At 42.6% G+C, this 26,459-nt stretch overlaps 2 protein-coding genes and 1 long non-coding RNA gene across 12 annotated transcripts in view; 2 read left to right on the top strand and 1 right to left on the bottom strand.

Moving 5' to 3' along the window:
- BCL2L13 (BCL2 like 13) overlaps positions 1-1,316 on the bottom strand; it is an 86,963-nt gene extending 85,647 nt beyond the window's left edge. For 8 of the 10 annotated variants that reach the window (XR_014313648.1, XR_014313649.1, XM_082738168.1 and 5 more), the window contains exon 1: positions 1,091-1,259. The gene's annotated coding sequence lies outside the window, so the exon portion shown is untranslated. Of the gene's footprint in view, positions 1-1,090 lie in introns of all 10 variants that reach the window. The other 2 variants (XM_082738172.1, XM_082738171.1) reach the window with 2 other exon arrangements.
- Positions 1,317-6,325: 5,009 nt separating this feature from the next.
- The window catches only part of ATP6V1E1 (ATPase H+ transporting V1 subunit E1), a 40,772-nt gene continuing 20,638 nt past the window's right edge, over positions 6,326-26,459 (top strand). The window contains exons 1-5 of the mRNA XM_082738211.1: positions 6,326-6,373; positions 7,856-8,232; positions 15,825-15,890; positions 23,052-23,161; positions 23,791-23,857. Of these exons, the coding sequence (XP_082594337.1) occupies positions 8,200-8,232; positions 15,825-15,890; positions 23,052-23,161; positions 23,791-23,857 (276 nt within the window). The 5' untranslated portion in view covers positions 6,326-6,373; positions 7,856-8,199. The remainder of the gene's footprint in view (positions 6,374-7,855; positions 8,233-15,824; positions 15,891-23,051; positions 23,162-23,790; positions 23,858-26,459) is intronic.
- Positions 12,369-15,506, top strand: LOC309868365. Its single transcript, XR_014313657.1, has 2 exons — positions 12,369-13,389; positions 13,630-15,506. It is a non-coding gene; the product is annotated as an uncharacterized lncRNA (long non-coding RNA).

Below are 26,459 nucleotides of genomic sequence, written 5' to 3'. Positions count from 1 at the left end.
AGTTTACCACCTACAAAAACGTTTGCTCAATTTTCTGGGAGATAAAAAAAGAAAGTACTAGAAGGGTGTGGCAACTCATCCAAGGTCACAAGAAGTCAGGGCAGAGATCAACATTCTGGTTTACACCAAGCCTCCAGAGAATATCTTAACAATTTCGCAAACGACTTTATGTTTGTTTTGTTTCACATCATAAAGCAAAAAAGGGGGAGGTTTACCGTCGGTTCAGTTTAAAACTTCTAAATAGAGACAGTGAGATAGCTATTTTAAATAAACAAATAAATACTGGTGCGGGGAGTGGTTAAGACAAAAATCCCAGCGGGAGCGTGTGAACAACTGGGCAGATCCGCCCGATTTTCAACTCAGGTCAAAACCTCAACTCAAAAAGTCTAGGAGTTTCCCTTCATAGCTAGTTATGAAGAAAAGAAACTTGGAATCTCCCTGGAATAGCGAGAGGATAAAAATCAAACGAAGAAACTCCTCAGTGTGACCTGTATTGCCTCCAAGAATAAGGCAGCAGACTTTTCTGAAAAAATAAATAATAGTAATAATGGGTGTCAGAAGAGCAGTGAATAAAAAATAACAAATGTCTAACAATAAGTGAAAAAAGCAACTAGGACTAGCAGAGATACTCTAATCATTTTAAACGAATCGCATGAAACCTTTCCCTCGACCAAAAAGTCCACGATCCCAGCCTGGTCCTAAAAATGTACACGGGTTTTCCACGTGAAGGTCTCTGTGGGAAAGACCGGCAGTGCAGGGCAAGGGCCGAGTTCCTCCGAGCCTCTGGCAGCCCTCTCGGGAAGCCCCGCTCAACAAGCGTCCGCGGGGGGACCACGCGGCACAGGTCCCGTTACAAAGAAATGAACCCTTCAAGCTTTGAGAACCCTCGGGCAAAGGAGCGCCGGTATACATACATACACACACACACACACACACACACACACTCACTGTCACGCACTCACGCGTCGTCGGAACCACTGGGGAGGCGGTGGTTCGGCACAGTCTCTGGACACCTTCCTGCCCAGTGAAAACCGCCTGAGGAGCTGGATAAGGACCCAACTCTGCCTGCCCAGAACCCCACTCCCCTCACCTGGCCCTGGCCCCTTGCCCAAGAAGAGACGGAAGGGGAGGCGGCGGCGGCAGTCGTTTCCGACAGGGTCCCCCAGCGGCGGTGGCTGCTTCGACCCGCGGCCCTAATCTACCGCCGCCGCCATGTTGGAAGGTGAGGTCACCCCCGGCGCGCTTCCGTCACCGCCAGCGTCAGGGCGAGCCTGGGGCGCCTAGAAGCGCCGGAAGAGGGGTGGTTCTGTTCTCCTGAGCGGAAGCACGGATCATAGAGGCCGGGAGGTCTCTTCGCGCAGACATGACGCGGAAAAGCTGACCTCTCTTAATCCTCTCTTACCAGGAGTCGCTCACATCTATGATTCTCAGGGAGGGAGTGGGTTGCGGAGGTATTTGATTACTGGAGGAAGGGAGATGGGATTCTGAGGAGTCAGGCTTGTGGGGAGAGAAGCTGGTGGTTCCCGCGGAAGGGAGCATGGCTGCTTGCACAAAATGTGCTGTGGACGTATTGAACAAATATTGGGATTTAAGTGTGTGCCAGCGAACGGGGTAGGGAAGTATCAGGAGAGTTCAAGGAAGCTGCCGAGTTCGTAGTCATTTGTCGACTTGAAAAGGTTATTGAAAGTTGGGAACATTTTCTAGCAGTTGAGGGTGAAGTGGGGGTTAAGAGCTCGTTCTAGGCGGAACGAGCACAGGCACTGGAACGGTAAAGGAAGTCTTCAGTAGTACCCATTTTGTTCACAGCACCTGCCTAGCACAATGCCTAGAACTGGATGTTTGTTTACTTGAATCCAAGCGTCCTTTGGGAGAGTCACTAAATGTATCTTGTTAAGAAGTTGTATCTATGGCGCCTGTGTGGCTCAGTGGGTTAAGCCGCTGCCTTCAGCTCAGGTCATGATCTCAGGGTCCTGGGATCGAGGCCCGCATCTGGCTCTCTGCTCAGCAGGGACCCTGCTTCTCTCTCTCTCTCTCTCTCTGCCTGCCTCTCTGTCTACTTGTGATCTCTCTCTGTGAAATAAATAAATAAAATCTTTTAAAAAAAAAAGTTGTATCTAAACCATGCTTTAGAAAAACTGAATTGTCTGTAATGTACATGAGATAAACTGAAAGGAGAGTGGTGAAGGTGATGAGTTGGAAGACGCCAGATCAGAAGTGAGAAAAACCTGATAAGGAGTGACTGCTAATGGGTACAAAAATTTGGGGGGGAGGTGATGAAAATGTTATAATTGATTTTGATAAAAGTCGAACACCCTGTGAATATGCTTTTAAACCATTTAAATGTATGCTTTAAATAAGTGAGTTGTATGGTATGTGAGCTCTGTCTCAATAAAGCTGTGGAAAAGTGTTGAAAACCTGAACTGATATGAGGTTGGGTGGGAGTGGAAGCAAAAAGGTTGGAGTTAGCGTTACAAGAGCATTAAGCCTGAGCTACTGAGAGAACAGTGGTGCCATTAATAGAGAAATCGGACAGAAATTTTGCAAACAAAGTCTCAGTGAGCTAATAAACCTATTAATTACCTACTAGTACCTAATAACCAGTTGATAGTTAAATTTCCTCAATTGACCAAGTAGTGACATATAGTTTTTGTTGTTGTTGTTGTGTTTAAGTAGGTTCTATGCACAACATGGGGTGTGAACTCAGGACCCTGAGATCAAGAATTGCTTGCTTCGCTGACTGAACAGCCTGTTTTTTAAACCAGGATCATGCATTTGGTCGTTACAGCTTTTGTTAGTCTCCTAGTTTTTTTAATAACGTTGACTTTTTCAAGTATGTTCATGTCGGGGACTGCCTCCGGCCGGGAAAGTCCCCGCCATTACAAGAAGGTGCTTGGCTCACTGCTAGCAAAGTACTCTGCAAGTATACAATGAACTTTCTGGAGAAGCCCGCCTAAAGGAGGACATAGTTATTGGCTGTATCAAATTTAATCAGCATAGTAACAGGACTCTCATTGGCTCTCCCCATTGCTTGGCCCCTTATTGGTCACCCTGCTGTATATAAGCTAAGGAAGTTGATTAAATAAACGGAAATGAAGCATTAACACTATACCAGGTTCATTGTCATCCTTGCAGGCCCGAGGGCGACATGTTCATACAATGGAAATTATTCAGCAATAAAACAAAAAGGAATAACTGGTATTGTGAAAATTAATCAAAGGAAACATCATTTAAAATAGAGTCACTGGGTTCCTGGCTGACTCGGTTGGAAGAGCATGCAGCTCTCAATCTCAGGGTTATGAGTTGGAGCCCCAGGTTGGTGTAGAAATTGCAAAAAAAAACAGACGAAAAAAACTGAAAATAAATAGGCAGCTAAAATGGAGTCAGAAGCCAGTAGGGGGAGCTCTCATGCCCTAGCAATAAGTCAACTGCAGATCCAATAGGAAGTGGGTGGAGGATTGATTGGACTCCTGAGGTATGGCTGGCTCAGTCGTTGGAGCTTGCCTCTCTTGATATCCAGGTTGTCATTTCCATTTCCTCGTGGGCTATGGGAGATTACTTAAAAAATAAAATTTTATTAAAAATAAAAATAAGGGGCGCCTGGGTGGCTCACTGGTTTAAGCCTCTGACTTCGGCTGGGGTCGTGATCTCAGGGTCCTGGGATCGAGCCCCGCATCAGTCTCTCTGCTCAGCAGGGAGCCTGCTTTCCCCTCTCTCTCTCTCTCTGCCTGCCTCTCTGCCCTCTTGTCATCTCTGTCAATTTTAAGATTTTAAAAAAGATTTGGGGCGCCTGGGTGGCTCAGTGGGTTAAAGCCTCTGCCTTCGGCTCAGGTCATGATCCCAGGGTCCTGGGATCGAGCCCCGATTCCGGCTCTCTGCTCTGTGGAGAGCCTGCTTCCTCCTCTCTCTCTGCCTGCCTCTCTGCCTACTTGTGATCTCTCTCTGTCAAATGAATAAATAAAATGTTTGTTTAAAAAATAAAAAAGATTTTATTTATTTATTTGACAGAGAGAAAGAGAAAGAAGCAGAGAGGGAACACAAGCAGCGTGGGAGAGAGAGAAGCAGGCTTCCAGCAGGGAGCCTGATGTGAGCTTGATCATAGGACCCTGGGATCATGACCTGAGCCAAGGGCAGATGGTTAAAGACTGAGCCACCCAGGCACTTCTAATTTTAAGATTTTATATATTTGTGAGAGAAAGAGAGAGCAGGCAGAGGGAGAAGCAGGCTCTCTGCGGAGCGTGTAGCCCAATGAAGGTCTCAATCCCAGGACCCTGGAATTATGACTCAACTGACTGAGACACCCAGGTGTCCCATATGTAAATTTTTTTAAAAAGTCACATAAAAAAATTCTCTGGTTATGTTAACAAATCAGGTATGTGATTAAGTTAATTTCTTTCTAATTGTTTTCAGTTTTAATATTTCCTTTTGTATTTTATTTTTCTATGCGTACTATAAGGATAAAACAGAGGTCAATGGAGCAGAATAGGAAGTCCAGAATGGACAATTGATTTTTGACAGAGGTGTCAAGACAATTTAATGGGGAAAGGAATAGTCTTTCCAGCAAATGGTGTAAAATAATATAATCCTTTTACAGAAATTATTTTACTTTAATCACACAGCAGTTTATGGGTTTGGGGACTTTTTTTTTTTTTTTGACAGATCTTCTAAATTATACAGAATCCTAGCATGAAGCCTGATGTGATTATAAAATCTAAAGCAAAAAAAAATTATAAATAAAATCTAAACTCTAGACACAAGTCATTTTATTCATTCTTCATCAGTTAGTTACTGAACCCCTACTATGTACCAGGCAGTGTGCTAGATGCCAGCAAAAGAAAGTGGTAAGTAGGTCAGACATGGTCTCTGTTGTGAAAACAACATTTTCATTGGAAAACCAGGCAAAAACCCAAAACAAAAAGAAAAAAAACAAAATAAGAAAACATTATAGCATGTCCTGAGGGCTGGCTGGGAGAGAGAGGAAGGCAAAAGAGTGCTTATGAAAAGCACTCTCTGGGTGCCTGGGTGGCTCAGTGGGTTAAAGCCTCTGCCTTCAGCTCAGATCATAATCCTGGGGTCCTGGGATCAAGCCCCGCATCAGGGCTAGGCAGGGAGCCTGCTTCCTCCTCTCTCTCTGCCTGCCTTTCTGCCTACTTGTGATCTCTGTCTGTCAAATAAATAAATAAAACCTGTAAAAAGAAAAAAAAAAAAAAGAAAAGAAAAGCACTCTCTAAGGAGGTGATATTTTAAGTTGAGACCTTAAAGAATGAAAAGCTAAGTGATAGTATATGAAAAGAATTCAGGCAAAGAGCTTGGTGTTTTCCAGGAATTGAAAAGTAAAGCTATAGGGTGGTGAGCAAAGGGAAGAAGAGTAATGAGGTCAGACAAGTAAGCTAAGGCCAGATCGGGCAGCACTCACACAGACCATGTGAGGTGTGAAGTGTTCAGAAGCAGACAGAAGCCAACTGAGAAGCGGCTAGATGCCAGCTAGGTTTTAAACCACTCTTTCTGTTGTGTGGAAAATTGGTTATAAAAGGGTAGGAAGTGCAAGCAAGCACCTAAGTCAGAGTTTCACTATTTTCTGGTCTCATTTGTTTTTCTTCTTGAGATTCTTCAAGGGGTGCCTGGTTGACTCAGTCAGTAGAGCATGTGACTCTTGGACTCAGCATTGTGAGTTGGAGCCCCACATTTGGTATAGAAATTACTTAAAATCTTAAACAAAAACAAAAACAACCCACCCAATTCTTCAGCATTCAAAGACACAGATGATTTACATTTTTAAAAATTTATTTTTAGTAAAATAAAGCCCGAGGGCCTTGAACTCCCTACCCTAAGATTGTTTAACTGACTGAACCACCCAAGGAACCTCCACCCGCAGCTGCAACATCCCACCCCCAATCACAACCCACTCCCCACCTCACCCCACCTTACCCTCTTCAGGCAAAGAAGTTCAAGCCTTAATTTATTCTGCTGATTCAATTTCTGAAGCCACAGACTGAAGTGTCAGCTTGGGAGCAGGTGAAAAAATCTACACAGTCTTTGTGACTAACCTGACAGGAATCTAGGACAGTGATTTTGTGAAGCCATAAGTAAATAGGCGTATCTAGGAGTGGGATTTTGGAATTTATCTGAAAAACTGTTTTAATAAAGCTTCTTCACAAGACCTAAAATAACATAGGAGGAAATTGGATTTGGAAAACTGCTAGCTAGTTAATCTTTTATTGTACTTATAAGTTTTTCTCTCCAGAGACTGTCTCTATGAAGTTTATCATATTCTTATCAGACAGGACCTGGCCCATTCCTTGGTGAATCAGCAAAATAACTGCAGAAACCAGTTGTAAAGAGCGTTAACTTAGGGGAGGGGACAGCTGCACAAAAGGTAATGTTAATTATATCTGTAACACCATTTATTTTGCTTTAGAAATGAAGTCTTAAGGGGCGCCTGGGTGGCTCAGTGGTGCCTGCTTGTGATCTCTGCCTGTCAAAATGAGTAAATAAAGGGGTGCCTGGGTGGCTCAGTGGATTAAAGCCTCTGCCTTTGGCTCAGGTCATGATCCCAGGGTCCTGGGATCGAGCCCCACATTGGGCTCTCTGCTCAGCAGGGAGCCTGCTTCCTCTTCTCTCTCTGCCTGCTTCTCTGCCTACTTGTGATCTCTGTCTGTCAAATAAATAAATAAAATCTTAAAAAAAAAATAAAAAGTAAATAAGTAAATAAAATATTTTTTTTTAAATGAAGTCTTTTTTTTTTATTTATTTATTTGACAGACAAAGATCACACTGAGCCACCCAGGCGCCCCATGATCTGTCTAATCTTTAAAAAAAAAAAAAAAAAAAGACTCTCCCTCTGCTTCCCCCCCCCCTCAAGATTGCTCTTGCTCTCTCAAACAAGTAAGTCTTGGGGGCGGGGTGGGGAGGGGGGGAAGACTATAGAAAAGACATGATAATTAACTACAACAGGTGACCTTGTACTGGGTTCAGGATGAGAAAAAAATTTCAACAAAGGTTTTCAGTAGGGCATATGGCAAAATCTGATTATAAACTTGTTAAATTTCCTGCATTTGATTAATGAAAAGTGATACAGCCAAATAGCAAAATGTTAATAATTGGTGAATCTAGGTGAATGTAGTTTATTGCACTATTCTTACAGCTTATTATATTTGAAATTTCCTCAAAATAAAAAGTTGGTAATAAAAATACATGCACCCTGACGCCTGGGTTGCTCAGTCCATTAAGCGTCTGCCTTCAGCTTAGGTCCTGATCCCAGAGTCCTGGGATCCAGTCTGGCTTGGGGCGCCCTTGCTCAGCGGGGAGCCTGCTTCTTCCTGTGCCTGTTGCCTACTTTCTCTGCTGCTCTCCCTGCTTGTGGGCGCTCTGACAAATTAATTAACTAATTAATTTTTAAAAAAGGAAAGGTTGAGTAACTGTCACACCCAGGAAATTTAGGGGACATAACAATTAAATAAAATGCAGTATCCTAGATGGGATCCTGGAAAAGAAAATGAGCATTAGGTTAAAACTAAGGAAATTTGACTAATTATGGACTTGAGTCCATAATTGTTTATTTAATTATCAATATTATTTAATTAATTTTAACAAATGTGCCATACAAATATATTAATGATACGGGAATCTGTGTGTGCCAGGGAGAAAGATACATGAAAACTCTCTGCTCTATCGGCTAAGTTTTTCTGTAAATCTGTAACTGTTTAAAAATACAATCTCTTAATAAATAAAATATTGGTGAATTTAAGGCCAGGAAAGCAAAAAAAATAAATTCTGATTTGGGAGTAAATAATTAAATTTAAAAAAATATGCAAGAGCGCTAAGGCTAGAAAAATACACAGAATTCGGCTAATTTCAGACGCCTGAATTCCCCAACCTTCACTCCTACTGAGGAAAACAACTCAGAAGTCACGAGGCAGCTGCGAAACGGATTTGAACTCTGCTGAGAACAAGCAACCAGCGCCGGCACCCGGAGCCAGGGAGGGTCCAGGGCTGGACTTCCCCGGACTCGTGCTCTTCCCACTGGCTGAGAAAGCTCACATGGCTGGGCTGCGCAGTCACCTGACAGGAACCGGAAGTCGGAGCTATAAAGCAAAGGAAGCCGACAGCCCCACTGCATTTTCTTTCTTCCTCTTGGTTGCGCTGCCGCCTTCCAGTGTTAGCTAGAGCCAGTGGGGCCTCCGGCCTAGCCCAGCTTTCGTTATGGCCCTCAGCGATGCTGACGTGCAAAAGCAGGTGAGGACTTGGGGTTGGGTCTGGCGAACTCGTAGCGCGGGTCCGGGGATGGCGAACTGGAACCCGGCGGCTCAGGGAGGACGACGCAGGCCTAGGGCGGCCCAGATACCCAAGGAGGGTCCCCTAAGTCTCGGGGGCTTAGTGGGCTCTCTGCAGGAGAGGAATTTGACCCACAGCTCCTCTGTCTTCACTGGGGTTTTGTGTGCCGCCGCCATGAATGTGCTGGCTTTTTGGTTCGCACCTCGGCGTTCCCTATTTTTTTTTTTTTTAAAGATTTTATTTATTTATTTGACAGAGAGAGATCACAAGTAGGCAGAGAGAGAGAGAGAGGAGGAAGCAGGCTCCCTGCCGAGCAGAGAGCCCGATGCGGGACTCGATCCCAGGACCCTGAGATCATGACCTGAGCCGAAGGCAGCGGCTTAACCCACTGAGCCACCCAGGCGCCCCTCGGCGTTCCCTATTTTCTCAGGGTACTAGCTGTGGTTGTTAGAGCTGAGAATTGAAAATAGGGTTGAGATGCAAAACGAGTGCTAGGATTGGAGACCTTGTTTTCACCTGTTTTTTTAACCTTGAGGGAAGGTTTTACAGTACGATAGAGAATGCTGACGGGAGAGAGTTGCTTTCAATGTTGTTTTGAGGTCATTCATTGAATTGTTAATCTTCATTTTGGAAGGAATTGTAATGGTTGGTCTCTCACTAGTGTGTACGTTAATGTTTATTAGTAATTAGAATATCTTTCTTATATTTATGAACCGCAGCGCCAGTGTTTGGCATAAAAAAAGTCAAGGATAATGGGAGGAATTACGGAGAACGGAGACCTACATAATTTTTGCAAGTGTATCAGTCCTGGGCAGCTTTGGAGTTTTTGTTTGTTTGTTTTGTTTTGTTTAATGTGTCATACCTTCAAGTTGTAGTCATTAATAAAGTTAGAATTCAAAAGTGGTTTCCATTTGCCCTGCCACAGATACTCAAACTAGGGTCCTTGAATTTAGTAGTCATATTGCCAATAGACTTTTTTTAAAAGATTTAATTTACTTATTTGACAAACAGAGATCACAAGTAGGCAGAGAAGCAGGCAGAGAAAGAGGAGGAAGCAAGCTCCCTGCTGAGCAGAGGGCCCAACGTGGGGCTTGATCCCAGGACCTTGGGATCATGACCTGAGCCGAAGGCAGAGGCTTAACCCACTGAGCCACCCAGGTGCCCCGCCAATAGATTTTTCAGAGAAGGAATCTTTTTAGTTTAGAGAACTAAGTCTTTCTTTTCGAAGTACCAGGAAAATTCCTAGGAAGTACTAGGAAAATTCTCTGACTAGAGCTCGCTCACTGGCTTATGAATCTTCTTAAATGAGCAATGAAATATTTTTTTCCTTGGATATTTCTATTTCCAAGAAAATGAGTTGGCGGGGTGCCTGGGTGGCTCAGTGAGTTAAACCTCTGCCTTTGGCTCAGGTCATGATCTCAGGGTCCTGGGATGGAGCCCCACATCGGGCTCTCTGCTTGGCAGGAAGCCTGCTTTCCTCTCTCTCTCTCTGCCTGCCTCTCTGCCTACTTGTGATCTCTCTCTGTGTCAAATAAATAAATAAAATCTTCAAAAAAAGTAAAAAAATAAGAAAAAGAAAATGAGTTGGCATTTTATTCTTAATCTGATGTGTATAAGAAAAGTGGAGTGTTTGTTCATTGGTGGTCTTGTGCTAATAATAATCACAGAGGGGAAATTGTGTGACAAAAATAGCATCTATGGAGAAGATTAAGAAATCTTACAGTAGTCTTACAAAACAATGGGGCTTTTATGTTTATCACCGCTGCTTCTGATTTTTACTATAGGAAAAACTTGGTGCAGTGGAAAAAGTACAGTGTCCTCCACATCTTCTAGTAGTCACAGTTAAAATGCTGATTCTCTTTTTCCGCTTGTTCCTTCATCATCCCTCTTACCCCTTTGTTACAATATATTGAATAAGGTTTCCCCAGGAAAAAATATAAAGTGGTGTATTTCCTTGGAATCTAAACCAAAACCATTTTTTCTTTCTATAAAATTGAAAGATGAAGGAATCTGTGGTCTCTACCCATCTACACTACACATAAGCTCCATAAGGGCAGTGTGTTTTTGTTCCCTGTATACTCAGCAGTGAATGTCAAGGTACAAGCACATAATAAGTGCTTATAAATTGTGGATTCCTTGACTTCTTCCCCATTGTATTATTTATGTATATTTGCCTTTTTGTCTGGGGAGTATGGGTATTTACTTTATCCAGTATTTGAAGGAATCTGACTTCAAAACCTTAAAATCCAGTAGGGTTAGCAGGAAGCTGAAAAGTATCTTTTAAAGGCCAGATTTTTCTGCCTTAGGGTTGGAGTTAAATGTCCTGAAGAGTTGACTATTTTTTTTATTGGAACTCTTGAAGACGGAATATGATCATGTTGGCTGTAAACAGACTTGTCTGACCTGGGTTAAAGTGACTGTTTTGCTTTAGGCTGTGCTGATCTAGTCAAATCCAGTAGTAGAGGGTCCAGCATGAGTGATAAAGGCAGATAATGCAGGTTTGAATCAGTGTTCACCTGTACAGGCCCAGTGTGCCTTGTAGCATTTATAAACACCTGTTTTGATTACTGTATTTACTTTTAAAATTCCAAACTGAGTTCAGTAAGGCTTCTCACTGAACTTGTGGAGATACCATTCCTTTTTTTTTTTTTCAACGTTCCAAAGATACTTTAAAAAATTTTTTTATTTATTAGAGGGAGAGAGAAAAGAGCATGTGCGCGTGCATGAGAGGGGAGAAGGTTAGAGGGAGAACCAGACTCCCCATGGAGCTGGAGGCAGATGGGGGACTTGATCTCCGGACTCCGAGATCATGACCTGAGCCGAAGGCAGTTGCTTAACTAACTGAGCCACCCAGGTGCTCCTGGAGATACCGTTCCTTACCATAAACACCCACACACAAATGGGGGTGGGGGCTAATCCTTTTAGCAAGGTCACAGTGATCTTCTATACAAGATCCCTCTGGATTAGGTACCCCAAATATTTCAAGGCCTGAGATTTCATAAGTATTGTATTACCTATGAAATAGATTTTGATTATCATAATTATTTTGGGTCCTCAAACATAGGGTAATTGCTAAGAATTTTGACTAAAAGAAATCTCTTTCAAACAATACTGTTTTTTTCTTTAAGACTTTGATGCCACGAGGTTTTATTATTAATGTGTTTATTTTTAAAAATTTTATTTATTAGTGTATGCATGTGAGACAGCACAAGTTGGGGTGGGGGCAGAGGGAGAGGGAGAAGTAGGCTCCCTGCTGAGCAGAAACAAAGCTCCTGCCAAGACCTTGGGATTATGACCTGAGTGGAAGGCAGACACTTAACCAACTGAGCGCCCCATCAATGCCCTTTTTATTTTATTTAAGATTTTATTTATGGGGTGCCTGGGTGGCTCAGTGGGTTAAAGCCTCTGACTTCGGCTCACGTCATGATCCCAGAGTCCTGGGATTGAGCCCCACATCAGGCTCTCTGCTCCGCAGGGAGCCTGCTTCCTCCTCTATCTCTGCCCGCCTCTCTGCCTACTTGTGATCTCTGTCTGTCAAATAAATAAATAAAAACTTAAAAAAAAAAGATTTTATTTATTCATTTGATAGCACAAGCAAGGGGAGTGTCAGGCAAACGTGATAACCACTATACTATGGAAACAAGGGGAGTGGAAGAGGGAGAAGCAGACTCCTGCTGAGCAGGAAACTACCCTCCCCCCCATGCAGGGTTGATCCCACCTGACCCAAAGGCTGACACTTTTTTTTTAAGATTTTATTTATTTATTTGACAGACAGAGATCACAAGTAGGCAGAGAGAGGGAAGCAGGCTCCCTGCAGAGCAGAGAGCCCGATGCGGGGCTCGATCCCAGGACCCTGAGATCATGACCCGAGCCGAAAGCAGTGGCCCAACCCACTGAGCCACCCAGGCGCCCCTGTTCACATTATTTTAAAACAAATCCTAACTCACTCTTGTACACCTGTGTGTACATTAGATTTATTATATCTTTGTGGTATGTGGAGAAGTGGGAATTGTTTCCAGATTGTTAAACTCTAGAAAGTACTTGGACTATCTCAGGAGGCTTAAAATACCAACAGGTTGTCATTCATTCACAAATGTTTATTGAACACCCCCTTTAGAGGCAGTCGTTCCATGTTCTGGTGTTATGGTGATTTAAAAAATAAGATCTCAGGGGCGTCTAGGTAGATCAGTAAGTTAAGCCTCTCTGCCTTCTGCTCGGGTCATGATCTCAGGGTTCTGGGATGGAGCCCCACATCGGGCTCTTTGCTCAGCAGGGAGCCTGCTCCCCCCACCCCCGCCTCTTTGCCTACTTGGGATCTCTCTCTGTCAAATAAATAAAATCTTAAAAAAAAAAAAAAAAAAGATCTCCGTACTCATGAAGCTTACCTTAAGTGGGAGAATTAATAAACACAGTGAATTAGGGACTCCTGGGTGGTTCAGTCAGTTAAGCATCTGGCTCTTGATTTTGGCTCAAGTCATCATCTCAGGGTCATGAGATAGAGCCCAGCTTAGGGTTCCAAGCTCAGCTCAGAGTCAGCTTGAGATTCTCTTCTTTCCCTCTGTCCCCTACCCCTGCATGTGCACTCTTTCTTCTGAAATAAAGTCTTTTTTTAAAAAATAACAGTGATGAATAACCTAGAGATTATTGGTATTTTTAAAAATCATCTTCCTTTTTTTATTCATCATTTCTTTCAGATAGAGCCCTTATGAAATGAAACAACCAGAGAGTTTGATTAGCTGTAGTATTTGTATTCACATGGGTGTATTTTACATCTTCCACTAAAGGTCGTACTTCATTTGCGGGTCTAAAAACCAAACCAAACAAACAAAAATACCCACTTCATTTATGAGTCCAAATTGGATCACTGTCCTTAGGCCCCAGAAGACTTCAGTGGACTTTATTCTCTGATTGTAGCCAGAGAAGCCTTTTTTTTTTTTTTTTAAGATTTTATTTATTTATTAGACAGAGATCACAAGTAGACAGAGAGGCAGGGAGAAAGAGAGAGAGGAGGAAGCAGGCTCCCCATGGAGGAGAGAGCCTGATGTGGGGCTCGATCCCAGGACCCTGGGATCATGACCTGAGCCAAAGGCAAAGGCTTTAACCCACTGAGCCACCCAGGTGCCCCCAGAGAAGCCTTTTATTTTTTTTATTTTTTATTTTTTTTAAGATTTTTTTATTTATTTTATTTGTCAGAGAGAAAGCGAGCGAGAGCGAGCACAGGCAGACAGAGTGGAAGGCAGAGTCAGAGGGAGAAGCAGGCTCCCTGCGGAGCAAGGAGCCCGATGTGGGACTCGATCCCAGGACGCTGGGATCATGACCTGAGCCGAAGGCAGCCGCTTAACCAACTGAGCCACCCAGGCGTCCCCAGAGAAGCCTTTTAACAACTATCTTGCCATATAGTCAAATAAAATAAATAAAATCTTAAAAAAAAAAAGTTTAGTAGGAGGAAGTGCAGGATACCCTAGGTGCACATTGGTGAGAAGTTCAGAAGAGATTTTCCAAAGGAGGTGATAGTTAAGCAAGCTGAATCCCAAGAAGTTAGCCAGGTGAAGGGAGGGAGAAGAGTATTCCAAGTGGAAGGAGCAGTATATTTGAAATCTTGGAAATGAGGAAGAGAGTGGTGAACTCAAGGAACAGAAAAACTGAAATAAGTTTAGTAGGACAGGAACCAAGAGTCTGAAGAGTGGCAAATGGTGAAGATAATGTTTCATATGATGTTGGCCAGGTGAGCATTGACCAGAACACATACCTTCTAAAATCTTTGTGCTTTATCATAAAGTGGCGGGGGGGGGGGGGAGTGTGAAACATGATGAAACAGGCATTTTTATTTTTATTTTTGTTTTTTTTGAAGATTTGATTTATATGAGAGAGAGAGAGAACGCATGAGCCGCAGATAGGGGCAGAGGGAGAGGGGGAAACAGATTACCTGCTGAGAAGGAAGCCCAATGCAGGACTCCATTGCAGGACTTTGGGATCATGACTTGGGCAAAAGGCAGATACTAAACGGACTGAGCAACCCCCCCCCCTCTCGCAACAGGGCCTTTTTTTTTTTTAAGATTTTATTTATTTTAGTTATTTGGCAGAGAGAGAGATCACAAGTAGAGAGGCAGGCAGAGAGAGGGAAGGAAGCCAGCTTCCTACCAAGCAGAGAGCCCAATGTGGGGCTCGATCCCAGGACCCTGGGATCATGACCTGAGCCGAAGGCAGAGGCTTAATCCACTGAGCCACACAGGCGCCCCTGAAACAGGCATTTTAAAGGATCTTTCTGGTTGTAGTGTAGAGTTGATTAGAAAGGAAACAAGGCTGAGGGCAGGGAGACACATTTGGAAGCTGTTGTAATAATTTTGTTGAGAGATGGTGGTAGCAAAGACTAGGGGACTAGGATAGTGGTTATGAAGGTGGAGAAATGTAGACAAATTAAAGAACTATCAGGAGAGAGAATTGATAGCACTTGGATGTTGATTGGGTGGGAGGACTGAGGTACAAGGAAGGGTCAAAGTCAGATATTGGTACTAATCCTCAAGGTAGAAATCAAAGTGGGCAGAGGGGAAGTGATTAGCAGTTCATTACTTATTTTTTTTATAAAGATGTTATTTATTTGACAGAATGTGAGAAAGAGAACACAAGCAGGGGGAGTTGGAGAGGGAGACACAGGCTTCCCACCGAGCAGGGAGCCGGGTGTGGTGCTCTATCCCAGGACCCTAGGATCTTGACCTGAGCCCAAGGCAGACGCCTAACAACGGAGCCACCGGGCTCCCCTAGCGGTTCATTACTGAGTGTGTTGGATTTAGGTTGCTGTGAGTAGGCTGTCTAAAAAAGAGCAGTCCAGGAGGCAGAGGAAGAAGAGGGTGGTCTGGAAGGAGGACAAGGAAGTCCTGGAAGCAAAGGGAAGAGATTGTTCTTGTTCAAGAAGGGAGGGTTGACCAGCATATCAAGAGATGCTGAAAGATTGATTAAGGCCAAGGTTTAAGGGCTAGGAGTTTATTGCCATTTTATGAGAGTAATTGGGAAGGGAAGTGGAGGGGGTAGAAGTCAGATTGAAATATTTTGAGAGTAGGAGGTAAGAAAGTTGAAAAGTGTGGAGCACCTGGCTGACTCAGTAGAGCATGCGACTCTTGATCTTGGACTTGTGAGTTTGAGCTCCATGTTGTGTGTAGAGATTACTTAAAATTAAAATCTTAAAAATCTTAAAAGAAAGTTTAAAAGGTAAATATAGATTCGTTTAATTATAGATGGAGAAGAGGAAAAGAAGATGCAGACTGAAAGGAGTATGAGGTAAAGGAGGATATATATTCAGTCCTCCCTTCCCCATAGACTCCACATTCCTCGAGAGTAGGATAATGTTCTGTAATATTGAATATTGTGTCTGGTCCATTTGCTAGAGTGAATTCGTACTGTAGGATATTACCTTATATATCTCATTTGTCTTTGTACAGAGTGCCTGGCACATAACATGCATTCAATAAGCAATTGATTGTTAAATGAATCAGAAAAGATATATGTATTTTTTTGTTATAGTTAGAAATAAAATAACCTTTCCTTCTTCCTTCTAGATTAAGCATATGATGGCTTTTATTGAACAAGAAGCCAATGAGAAAGCAGAGGAAATTGATGCGAAGGTAAGATTCCATTTTCTAGGTTTAGGAAGTTCTCAAAATTCCACAAAGCCTTGCTTTGCTAAGCGGTAGTGGTCGACACTACCACTTTGCTTTGCTAAGCGGTAATTAGTAAAATTGCTTAACAACACATAGCATGGGACTGCTAAGAATGTGTCATGTCTTTAATGTTAAAAATAAATTTTCCTGGGCAACCTTCTTCGGTCCCCTCCCTCTTTGGGAACTTTGTACTATTGCTCAATAAACTTAGAAAATAAATAAATTAAAGAAATATATAAATTTTCCTTTCTAAACATTCTGATTGCCAATAAGTGTCCTGAAATTTTATGGTAGGGAGTAGAAAGTAATGGACAGATTTTCTCATGGAATGTGGAATCCAGACATTTAGCATTTGTGACTAATTATCATAGTTGATTAGGGGAGGTTATAGTATTTTTTATTTATTTATTCATTTATTTATTTATTCCTAAAGATTTTATTTATTTATTTGACAGACAGAGATCACAAGTAGGCAGAGAGGCAGGCAGAGAGAGAGAGAAAGGGAAGCAGGCTTCCTGTGGAGCAGGGAGCCCGATGCGGGGCTCGATCCCAGGACCCTGAGATCATGACGGGAGCCGAAGGCGGCAGCCCAAACCCCTGAGCCACCCAGGCGCCCCAGGTTATAGTATTTTTATGTTGTTATTCTTCTTTTTAATTAATTTGTTGAAAAAAAAAAAAAAGTTTGGAAGTGTATGAGGTATAAAATGAGAGCCCCTGTCCATTACAAAGGTGATACTTGGTCTGCATTTTGAAATTTTATATATATTTCCAGTTGTACTTTGTTTATACAGAGTATATCAAGTGTTCTTTTCCCTAGGTATAATCATAATGGGCCAGAATATAGTGTTTAATGCATTATTTTCATTATCTGTATTTTTTAACTCAACTTTGTTCCTTCCTTCCTTCCTTCCTTCCTTCCTCTCTCTCTCTTTCTTTCTTTGTTCCTTTCAACATTTCTTTATTTGAGAGAGTGAGAACAAGTGTGAGCAAGGGGAGAGGCAGATGGGGAGGGAGAAGCAGACTCCCTGCTAAGCAGGGAGCCTGCTGCGGGACTTGATCCCAGGGCCCTGAGATCATGACTCAGCTGAATGCAGACTGACTGAGCTACCCAGGCACCCCTTTGTTTTTTTATTTTATTTTATTTTATTTTATTTTATTTTATTTTATTTTATTTTATTTTATTTTATTTTAAGATTTCATTTATTTGACAGAGACCATGAGAGAGGGACCATAAGCAGGGGGAGTGGGAGAGGGAAAGCAGGCCTCCCGCAGAGCATAGACCCTGATGTGGGCCTCGATCCCAGGATCCTGGCATCATGACCTGAGCCGAAGGCAGACGCTTAATGACTGAGCTACCCAGGTGCCCCTAGGCGCCCCTTTATTATTTTATACATTCTACTGTAGTTACATTTCTTATTTATCAGTACAGCCTTGTGTGTGCTTGGTATTCTAGGACTAAAATTCTGTGAGATTTTGAACTGTTTAAGTAATTTATCATTTAAGGGGGTGCCTGGCTGGCTCCGTCGGTAAAAGTATGCAACTTTTTTTTTTTTTTTTAAGATTTTATTTATTTATTCGACAGAGAGAGATCACAGATAGATAGAGAGGCAGGCAGAGAGAGAGAGGGAAGCAGGCTTTCCGCTGAGCAGAGAGCCCGATGCGGGACTCGATCCCAGGACCCCGAGATCACGACCCGAGCCAAAGGCAGCGGCTTAACCCACTGAGCCACCCAGGCGCCCCTAAAAGTATGCAACTTTTGATCTCAGGATTGGAAGTTTGAGCCCCATGTTTGGTGTAGAGATTTCCTCTCTCCCTAACCTCCCTCTCCTTCCTTCCTTTCTTCCTCTCTTTCCTTCAAGAGAAAAATACTTTTTTAATTAATTAATTAATTAATTGATTGATTAATTTGACAGAGATCACAAGTAGGCAGAGAAGCAGGCAAAGAGAGAGGAGGAAGCAGGCTCCCTGCTGAGCAGAGAGCCCGATGCGGGGCTCAATCCCAGGACCCCGAGATCATGACCTGAGCTGAAGGCCTCGATGCGGGGCTCGATCCCAGTACCCCGAGATCATGATCTGAGCCAAAGGCAGAGGCTTTAACCCACTGAGCCACCCAGGCGCCCCAATATTTTTATTTTTAAAACAAACTAACTAAAGAACTGTGAAGCTAAATGACTGGCCTGGGTCATACAGCTGGTACTTGCAGAGATCCCTAACCTAGCACTTCCTAGTTAGGCTGATACCTGAGTTATAATCTATTAATGGCATCCAAAAGCCTTTGTAGCTTAACTTTTTTTTTTTTTAATAAAAATGAAGGCCATCAGGTGAGAGTAGGGAAGCAAGAACTTCATAGTTCCCTCAATGACCTTAGAAGACAAGGAAAAGAGAGAAAAGTCATTTTTAAAAACCTACACTGAGGGGTGCGTGGGTGGCTCAGTGGATTAAGCCCCTGCCTTTGGCTCAGGTCATGATCTCAGGGTCCTGGGGTCGAGCCCTGCATCTGGCTCTCTGCTCAGCAGGAAGCCTGCTTCCCTTCCTCTCTCTCTGCCTGCCTCTCTGCCTACTTGTGATCCCTATCAAATGAATAAATAAAATCTTAAAAAAAAAAAAACTACACTGAGGGGGCATCTGGGTGGCTAAGTGTCTGCTTTTGGCTCGGGTTGTGGTCTCAGGGTCCTGGAATCGAGCCCCACATCGGCGGGTTCCCTGCTCAGAGGGAAGCCTGCTTCTTCCTCTCCCCCTGCTTGTTGTGTGCTCACTCTCTCAAGTGAGTAAAATCTTAAAAATATATACGTAAATTAAAAAAAAAACCAAACCTGTGCTGACAAGCCACGGTTGTCTTGAAGATGGTGCCCTGGGAAGCAGGTGGTGCTGCTGGTGCCAAGTGGGACAGAACGAGGTTGGTGTCTAATGAGGTGTGGGAGTAGGGTCCTGTGTCCTGGCAGGTGCTGCAGGAGTGACATTGCTTTCAAGCTCCTCTCTTTGTGTTGTATCCAGAGGAGCCATCAGGTACACGGTGCCCCCCCAGGAACAGGTCAAAGGCATTCTAGCAGCTCAGACAAAGGCTGCCGGGGTTGTGGAAATGAGCGCTGTCGTCAGTACTATCTACATTTGCCCCCAAGAACTCTGAGGGTGCTGGCACGGCATGCCCCCATTCACAGTGCTCCTGAGCTCCAGCATAAAGATTATTTAAAAAGAAAATCTTCAAAAAAAGTGTCATTTAAGGAAGAAAAGACTATTTTGTTTACCACTACTATATAACAGCTGTTAGAGTATTGTTTTATCTTGGGATACTTGAATGGCTTAGTCAGTTAAGCGTCTGCTTTGGGCTCAGGTCATGATCCCAGTGTCCTGGAATCGAGCCCTGCACAGGCTCCCTACCCAGGGGGGAGTCTTCTCCCTCTGTCTGCCATTCCCCCTGCTTGTGCTCTTCTCATTCTCTCTCACTCTTTTGGCCACTAAGTAAATTAAAAAAAAAAAAAATAGTCTTATCTAGTATAACACAATCATCTTTATTTCCCATAATAGGTATAGAAAAAGCTGTTAGGTGTTTCTTTTCATTTATTTATTTGAGAGAGAGAGCACCAAAGGGGGATATACAGAGGGAGAGAGAGAAGCAGACTCCCTGCCGAATAGAGAGCTCAATGTGGGGCTTGATTCCAGGACCCTAAGATCAGGACCTGAGCCGAAGTCAGTCATACGCTTAACTGACTGAGCCACCCAGGCACCCCAGGCATTTCTTTCAGAACTTGAAATCTCGAGTACCAGTGCCAGCCATTAAACATTCAAGTTTCTAGCTAACTTTCCAAAATCATTTCATACTACTTAAAAACCATATACATCTGATACACTGGTAGGATCACCTTTTTAAAAAAAAATAACCACTCTTTCCAGCAGTAGTCAGCTGTCCAGATAGACCATTCCTGTGATGGTGTTACACTGCTGGCAGAGGGCTGTCCTGTTGTCTTCCTCCAGTGGCCTTTGGTCACTCTTCTGGTGGTGCCTGCTGCTGGTGCAAGGCAGAACTGTACGGAGTGTGTGCTGAGTGTTCACTCTGACTGCTTAGTTCTAGTCTGAGAGCAGACACAGTATGCTTTTCTCTGTGCCTTCTACTTAAATGGCTTTTCCCGTCTCTTTGAGTATTTCCCTTTAATTCTACAATATTTCACACTTTGCTATCCTAAGTATATTCTCCCTCCAAAAAACTTAGAGTACCTAGTGGCTTAGCTGGCTAAGTGACTGCCTTAGGTTCAGGTCATGATCCTGGAGTTCCGGGATCGAGTCCCACATCAGGCTCTCAGCTCCATGAGTCTGCTTCTCCCTCTGACCGTCTCCCCTCTCATGCTCTCTCTCTCTCTCACTTTCTCCCTCAGATAAATAAATAAAATCTTAAAAAAAAAAATAGTTTTAGGGGTGCCTGGGTGGCTCAGTCGTTAAGTGTCTGCCTTCAGCTCAGGTCATGATCCCAGGGGCCTGGGGTCAAGCCCCGCATCAAGCTCCTTGCTCTGTGGAAAGCCTGTTTCTCCCTCTCCCACTCCCCCTGCTTGTGTTTCCTCTCTAGCTGTCTCCTCTCTCTGTCAAATAAGTAAAATCTTAAAAAAAACAAAAAACAAACTTCATTGTAAGCTAGTTTGTCTATTAAAATGGTATTTTGTTTAATGTAAACTTCTTTGTAAAGTATATTCTAGGTTGTCAGTCAAAGTCTATGTTTAGTTGTCAAAGTCTATGTTTAGTATATTTAATAATATTTAATAAGATTTTAATATATTTAATAATTAGAATTTTTCTTACTGAGTGCCCAAAAATGTTGGATGGTAACCTTCATTTATATTTATATAAAGTAAAAGCCATCCTTACTGAATTCTGGCGGAGTATTAAGGATTTTGAACATGGTGACTAGTCAGGGGGCACTTTGGGCTAATGCTCTAGGTTTTCTGGCTTTTTTCTGTAGCACATTTGGTGCCGTCATCGAGAAAACAAGAGTTGCAGAAGATGACTTTTTAACACAGTAACAGCTGGCACCATGACAGACATGTTGTATGTATGTGCAGGTGGTGTTCGAGGGGTAGTGTGAGGGGCTCTAGCAGGACTAATGCTTACTCGCTTCTGCACACTGTATAACTGGGAGCACATGAAAGGCTCCTTGCTCTAACAGTCACTCTGAAGATTTTGACAACTTATGAATGGAGGACACTTCAGTAGCCACCCAGATTATTTATACGTCAGCCTGAGTTATTCTTTCTTCCTACAATTAGTTTGAAAAATTGGAGATTCCAGTTTGCTGTGATAAAGCAAACTGGGGGTGCCTGGCTGGCTGGCTCAGTCAGTAGAGCTTGTGACTGTTGATCTCAGGGTCATGAGTTTCTGCCTCATGTTGAACATAGAGCTACTTAAAAAAAAAAAAAAAAGATTCATTGATGGTTGACCAGGACTGGCACTCCTTCCAGCCATTGAGTTAAAGCCCAAACCCTCTGGTAGCTGAGTAATGTGGTTCTCCCCTACCCTCAAAACTGGAAAACCACTTACTCTCAGTATTCAGGTCAGTATTTTTTTCTTACTCTATCACCACATTTGTTTATTTAATGCACTGAAACTGTAATGTTGCTTTTTATTCCCAGTAAAATAGGAAAAAAATTAAAAATTAAAAAATTTAGAGTAACTGTTCAATATACATAAAACAAACAACTTAATTTATATAACTTAAGTTTTTAAAAGGACTGTTAGATTTATCTTACTTATTTGTCCTATGAGGAAAGAATACTGATTTATTTATATATTTTTAAAGGGAGGTAGGGTGGGAGAGGCAGAAGGAGAGACAGAATCCCAAGCTGATTGTACGCCCAGCCTAGAGCCCAACATGGGACTCAGTCTTACAACCCTGAGATCATGACCTGAGCTGAAAGTAAGAGCGAGACATTTAGCCAACCCAGGCACCCGAAGAATACTATTGTAATTCTTTTACTTCATAAGGGCGCAGTAAGACCGAGATTACTTGACCATTTTTTTAAAGGCAGTAACCCAGATCTTCTAAACTCTAAATTCTGTAGTCACATGGATTAAATTTAGAATACGTAATGATTTTTTTCTTTCTTTTTTTTTTTTTTAAGATTTTATTTATTTGACAGGGACATGGCAAGAGAGGGAACACAAGCGGGGGGAGTGGGAGAGGGGGAAGCAGGCTCCCCACAGAGCAGGGAGCCCCATTGGGGCTCTATCCCAAGACCCTGGGATCCTAACCTGAGCAGAAGGCAGATGCTTAATGACTGATCCACTCAGGCGTCCCTAGGATTTGTAATGATTTTTTTCACATACAGAATCTTCTATTTGAATATATCCTTTGTAACTCTGTGGGTACTATTAGCTTATTTATTTATTTATTTATTTATTTTTTGAGTAAGCTCCGCACCCAGCTTGGGGCTTAAACTCATGACCCTGAGATCAAGAGTGGTATGCTCTACCAACTAAGCCAGCCAGGCGCCCCGGGTACTATTATCCTAGGTCAGATTTTTGGTTTTCTCGTTCATCATTTATGACGAAAATCACTGATTACCCATTTTGAGTAAATTAGAAATTTTGAAGACAAGTCAAATAAGCTTACTATTTTTTTAATCTTTTCTTTAAAGATTTTATTTATTTATTTGAAGGATGGAGATTTACAAGCAGGCAGAGAGGCAGGCAGAGAGAGGGGGGGAAGCAGACTCCCTGCTGAGCAGAGAGACTGATGCGGGGGCTCGATCCCAGGACCCTGAGATCATGACCTGAGCCAAAGGCAGAGTCTTTAACCCACTGAGCCACCCAGGCACCCCAAGCTTACTATTTTTTTTTTTAAGGTTTTATTTATTTATTTGACAGAGAGAATCACAAGTAGGCAGGGAGGCAGGCAGAGAGAGAGGGGAAGCAGACTCCCTGCGGAGCAGAGAGCCTGATGCGGGGCTCGATCCTAGGACCTTGAGATCATGACCTGAGCCGAAGGCAGAGGCTTAACCCACTGAGCCACCCAGGTGCCCCAAGTTTACTATTTTTTGATACGGAACACAGTGCTGCTGGTTACCAGCTGCTTAAAATAAAACTCAAAAATCCAGTGTAATGATTGGAACAATTAACAATTAACAATTGTTTCCTTGATAGGCTGAGGAAGAGTTCAACATTGAGAAAGGTCGTCTTGTGCAAACCCAAAGACTGAAGATTATGGAATACTACGAGAAGAAAGAAAAGCAGATTGAGCAGCAGAAGAAAATGTAAGTAGATCCTGGTCACAGTATTAGGTAAGGAAGCTTTAAAAAGTCAGTGGGACAAGAGGACAGAGCAGGTGCTTTGGAGTCAGGCAGGTATGGGCTCAAGTCTTTTTTTTAAAAATATATTTATTTATTTGACAGCGGGAGGGATTACAGTTAGGAAGAGAGGCAGACAGAGATAGGGGGAAAGCAGGCTCCCTGCTGGGCAGGGAACCCCATATGGGGCTCAATCCCAGGACCCTGAGATCATGACCTGAGCTGAAGGCAGAGGCTTAGCCCACTGAGCCACCCAGGTGCCCTGGGCTCAAGTCTTAATTGGACCACTTAACATACTTGTATGACGTTGAGCAAGTTGAGTAATTTCTTTTTCTTAATTTATGAAAATGGAAGCATCGCAGGATTATTGAAAGAAAGTTGCAATAACTGATATGAAAGTGCTTGCCACTTGGTAAGCTCTCAATAAGTATTTCGAAAATAAGTTGATAGAATCTACTACATGTATTTCAGGGGGGTTCTCTAGGGTATATACAAAGAGAAGTATTTGTACATTCAAAGGAAGCTGTATATTTCTTTCTCTGCAGTTTTTTTTTTCTTATGCTCTACTGATAACTATTTTTCCATACCTTTTGCAGTCAGATGTCTAATTTGATGAATCAAGCAAGGCTCAAAGTCCTCAGAGCAAGAGATGACCTTATTACAGTGAGTAATTTGCCCCATTATAAGATTATAAAATGTTTATTCACTTACTTATTACAGAGAATTCACTAGTTAGCGTGAACTAATTAAGGAGTTGAATGATTTTTAGAGAGAAAACATTTGGTCGGCAAATCATTATAGTAGGTATGGTAATAAATACAAAGTGAAGGGCATCTGGGTGGCTCAGTCGTTTGAGCGTCCAACTCTTGATTTTGGCTCAGTCCATGGTTTTCAGGGTCATGAGATTGAGTCCTAAGTTGGGCTCTGCCCTTAGCAAGAAGTCTTGGAATTCTCTGTCTCTCCCTCTGCCCTACCACCATGCGCATGAGCACGAGTGCTCTCTTGCTCTCTTTTTCTCTCTAATAAGTAATCTTTGTTCAGAAGGTTAAAAAAAAAAGGCTCCTGGGTACTCAGTCATTAAGCGTCTGCCTTCGGCTCAGGTCCCGATCCCGGGGTCCTGGGATCGAGCCCCACATAGGCTCCCTGCTTGGCAGGAAGCCTGCTTCTTCCTCTCCCACTCCCCTTGCTGTGTTCCCTCTTTTGCTGTGTCTGCCTCTGTCAAATAAATAAATAAAATCTTAAAAAAAAAGAAAACAGGGCGCCTGGGTGGGCTCAAGCCCCTGCCTTCAGCTCAGGTCATGATCCTGGGGTCCTGGGATCGAGCCCCACATTGGGCTCTCTGCTCAGCAGGGAGCCTGCTTCCCTTCCTCTCTCTCTGCCTGCCTCTCTGCCTACTTGTGATCTCTGTCTGTCAAATAAATAAATAAAAATCTTAAAAAAAACAAAAAACAAAGTAAATAAGTTATTGCCATGTCTTCAAGGACCCTCTGATCCAATAGAGCATAGACTCTTCTAACTCAAACAGCAAATGGTGGGTGGACAATATAGTATTGTGAGGGTTATAGGGACTAATAAAATTAGAAAGGTAGGATGGAATTAAGATAGGGCCATGAGTGCAAGGCTAAAGAGCTTCACTTGTTTTCAGTAAAAACTATTGAAGTTTTTATTTTATAAGAATTACCATAAATAGGGTTCATGGTATGAGTATGTAGGCTGAATTTAAGAGGGAAGAGGTTAGACACAGAAGAACCATTTGGGAAGTGTTGTCTTCTAAGGAAGAAGACAGAAACCTACAGAAACATACCATTTAGTTGAGAAAGTTTGAAGGTATTCACTTTAGCCTGGCTGGCTTAGTGGATAGAACATAAAGGCATTTGAATTATATTTTAGGAAAAGCAGGATGCCTGCTGTTTTCACCATTCTTCATTGTTACAGTGGAGGCCCTAGATTCCTTTAAGATGGAGAAATAAGAATTATATGCAAATTGCAAAGGAATAAAGAATTATTTTTTGATTTTTTGCAGATACGATTTCCCACACATAAGAACCAACATCTGAAAAACAGAACTAGTAATTAGTTCAAAATGGTGACTGGTGCTATGCTTGTGTGTGCTCAGTTGGTTAAATATCTGCCTTTGGCTCAGATCATGATCCCAGGATCCTGGGATTGAGCTCCACATTGGACTCCTTGCTCAGTGGGAAGCCTACTTCTCCCTTTCCCTCTGCCTGCTGCTCCCCCTGCTTGTGCGTGCGCTCTCTCTCTCTCTCTCTCTCTCTGTCAAATACATAAATAAAATCTTTGAAAAAAAAACCCAAAATGGTGACTGGCAACAAAGAGACTATACAGAAATTAAGTTTTTCTGGATACCAATAATAACCAAATAGCATGTAAAATTAAAAATAGATCTTTTATAATGCTTACAAAATGATTAAATTATTATGAATAAGTATTTGTAAATAAGACCTATATGAAAAAGCTATAAAATTAGAAGTATAAAACTAATAAATGAGAAGCATACCATTTCCTTAGAAGATTAAAGAAACACTAGTATTATAAGCTGTCAATTCTTTTTTTTTTTTTTTAAAGATTTTATTTATTTACTTGACACAGGAAATAGATCACAAGTAGGCAGAGAGGCAGGCAGAGACAGAAAGGAGGAAGGAAGCAGGCTCTCCATGGAGCAGAAAGTACGTCGTGGGGCTCCATCCCAGGACCTCGGGATCATGACCTGAGCCGAAGGCAGAGGCTTTAACCCACTGAGCCACCCAGGCGCCCCTAAGCTGTCAATTCTTAAGAGATGAATCTGGCGTGGCAGCAGCGAGAATGAACTTGGTGTGTCAGTGTTGACACATTTTGCAGGGAGACTTTCCACACATTGACTAATGATTGACTTCTCCTCTTCCAAGTCCAGTGCTAAATACTGAATTTTGGACCTGACGAACTAGGAGAATGGTGGTTCTGTTAATAAAATGGGAAGTTAGGAGGACAGACTCCTAACTTGGACATCCTTTAAGAGGCCTACAGTTGTAAATGTCTGTCAGGATGGAGAGTAAAGGCCTGAAATTCAGGACAACAGAGATCACTGCTTATCATAATTCATAATACTTCATATTGGAATGCTTTGATCTCAGGATCCTGGAAGGCTGAGATCCCTGTTAGGCTCCTTGCTCAGGGGTGAGACTGTCTCTCTCTCTCTACCCCCTCCCCCCCAGTTTATGCATGCAGAGTCTCTCAAATAAAAATCTTTTTTTTTTTTTTTTTAAAG

Source organism: Mustela nivalis, assembly GCF_964662115.1.
Source record: "Mustela nivalis genome assembly, chromosome: 7".
In the NCBI taxonomy this organism is placed as follows: Eukaryota; Metazoa; Chordata; class Mammalia; order Carnivora; family Mustelidae; genus Mustela; species Mustela nivalis.
Note: the sequence above shows the minus strand (reverse complement) of the source record. Positions and strands in the feature narration are given on the sequence as shown.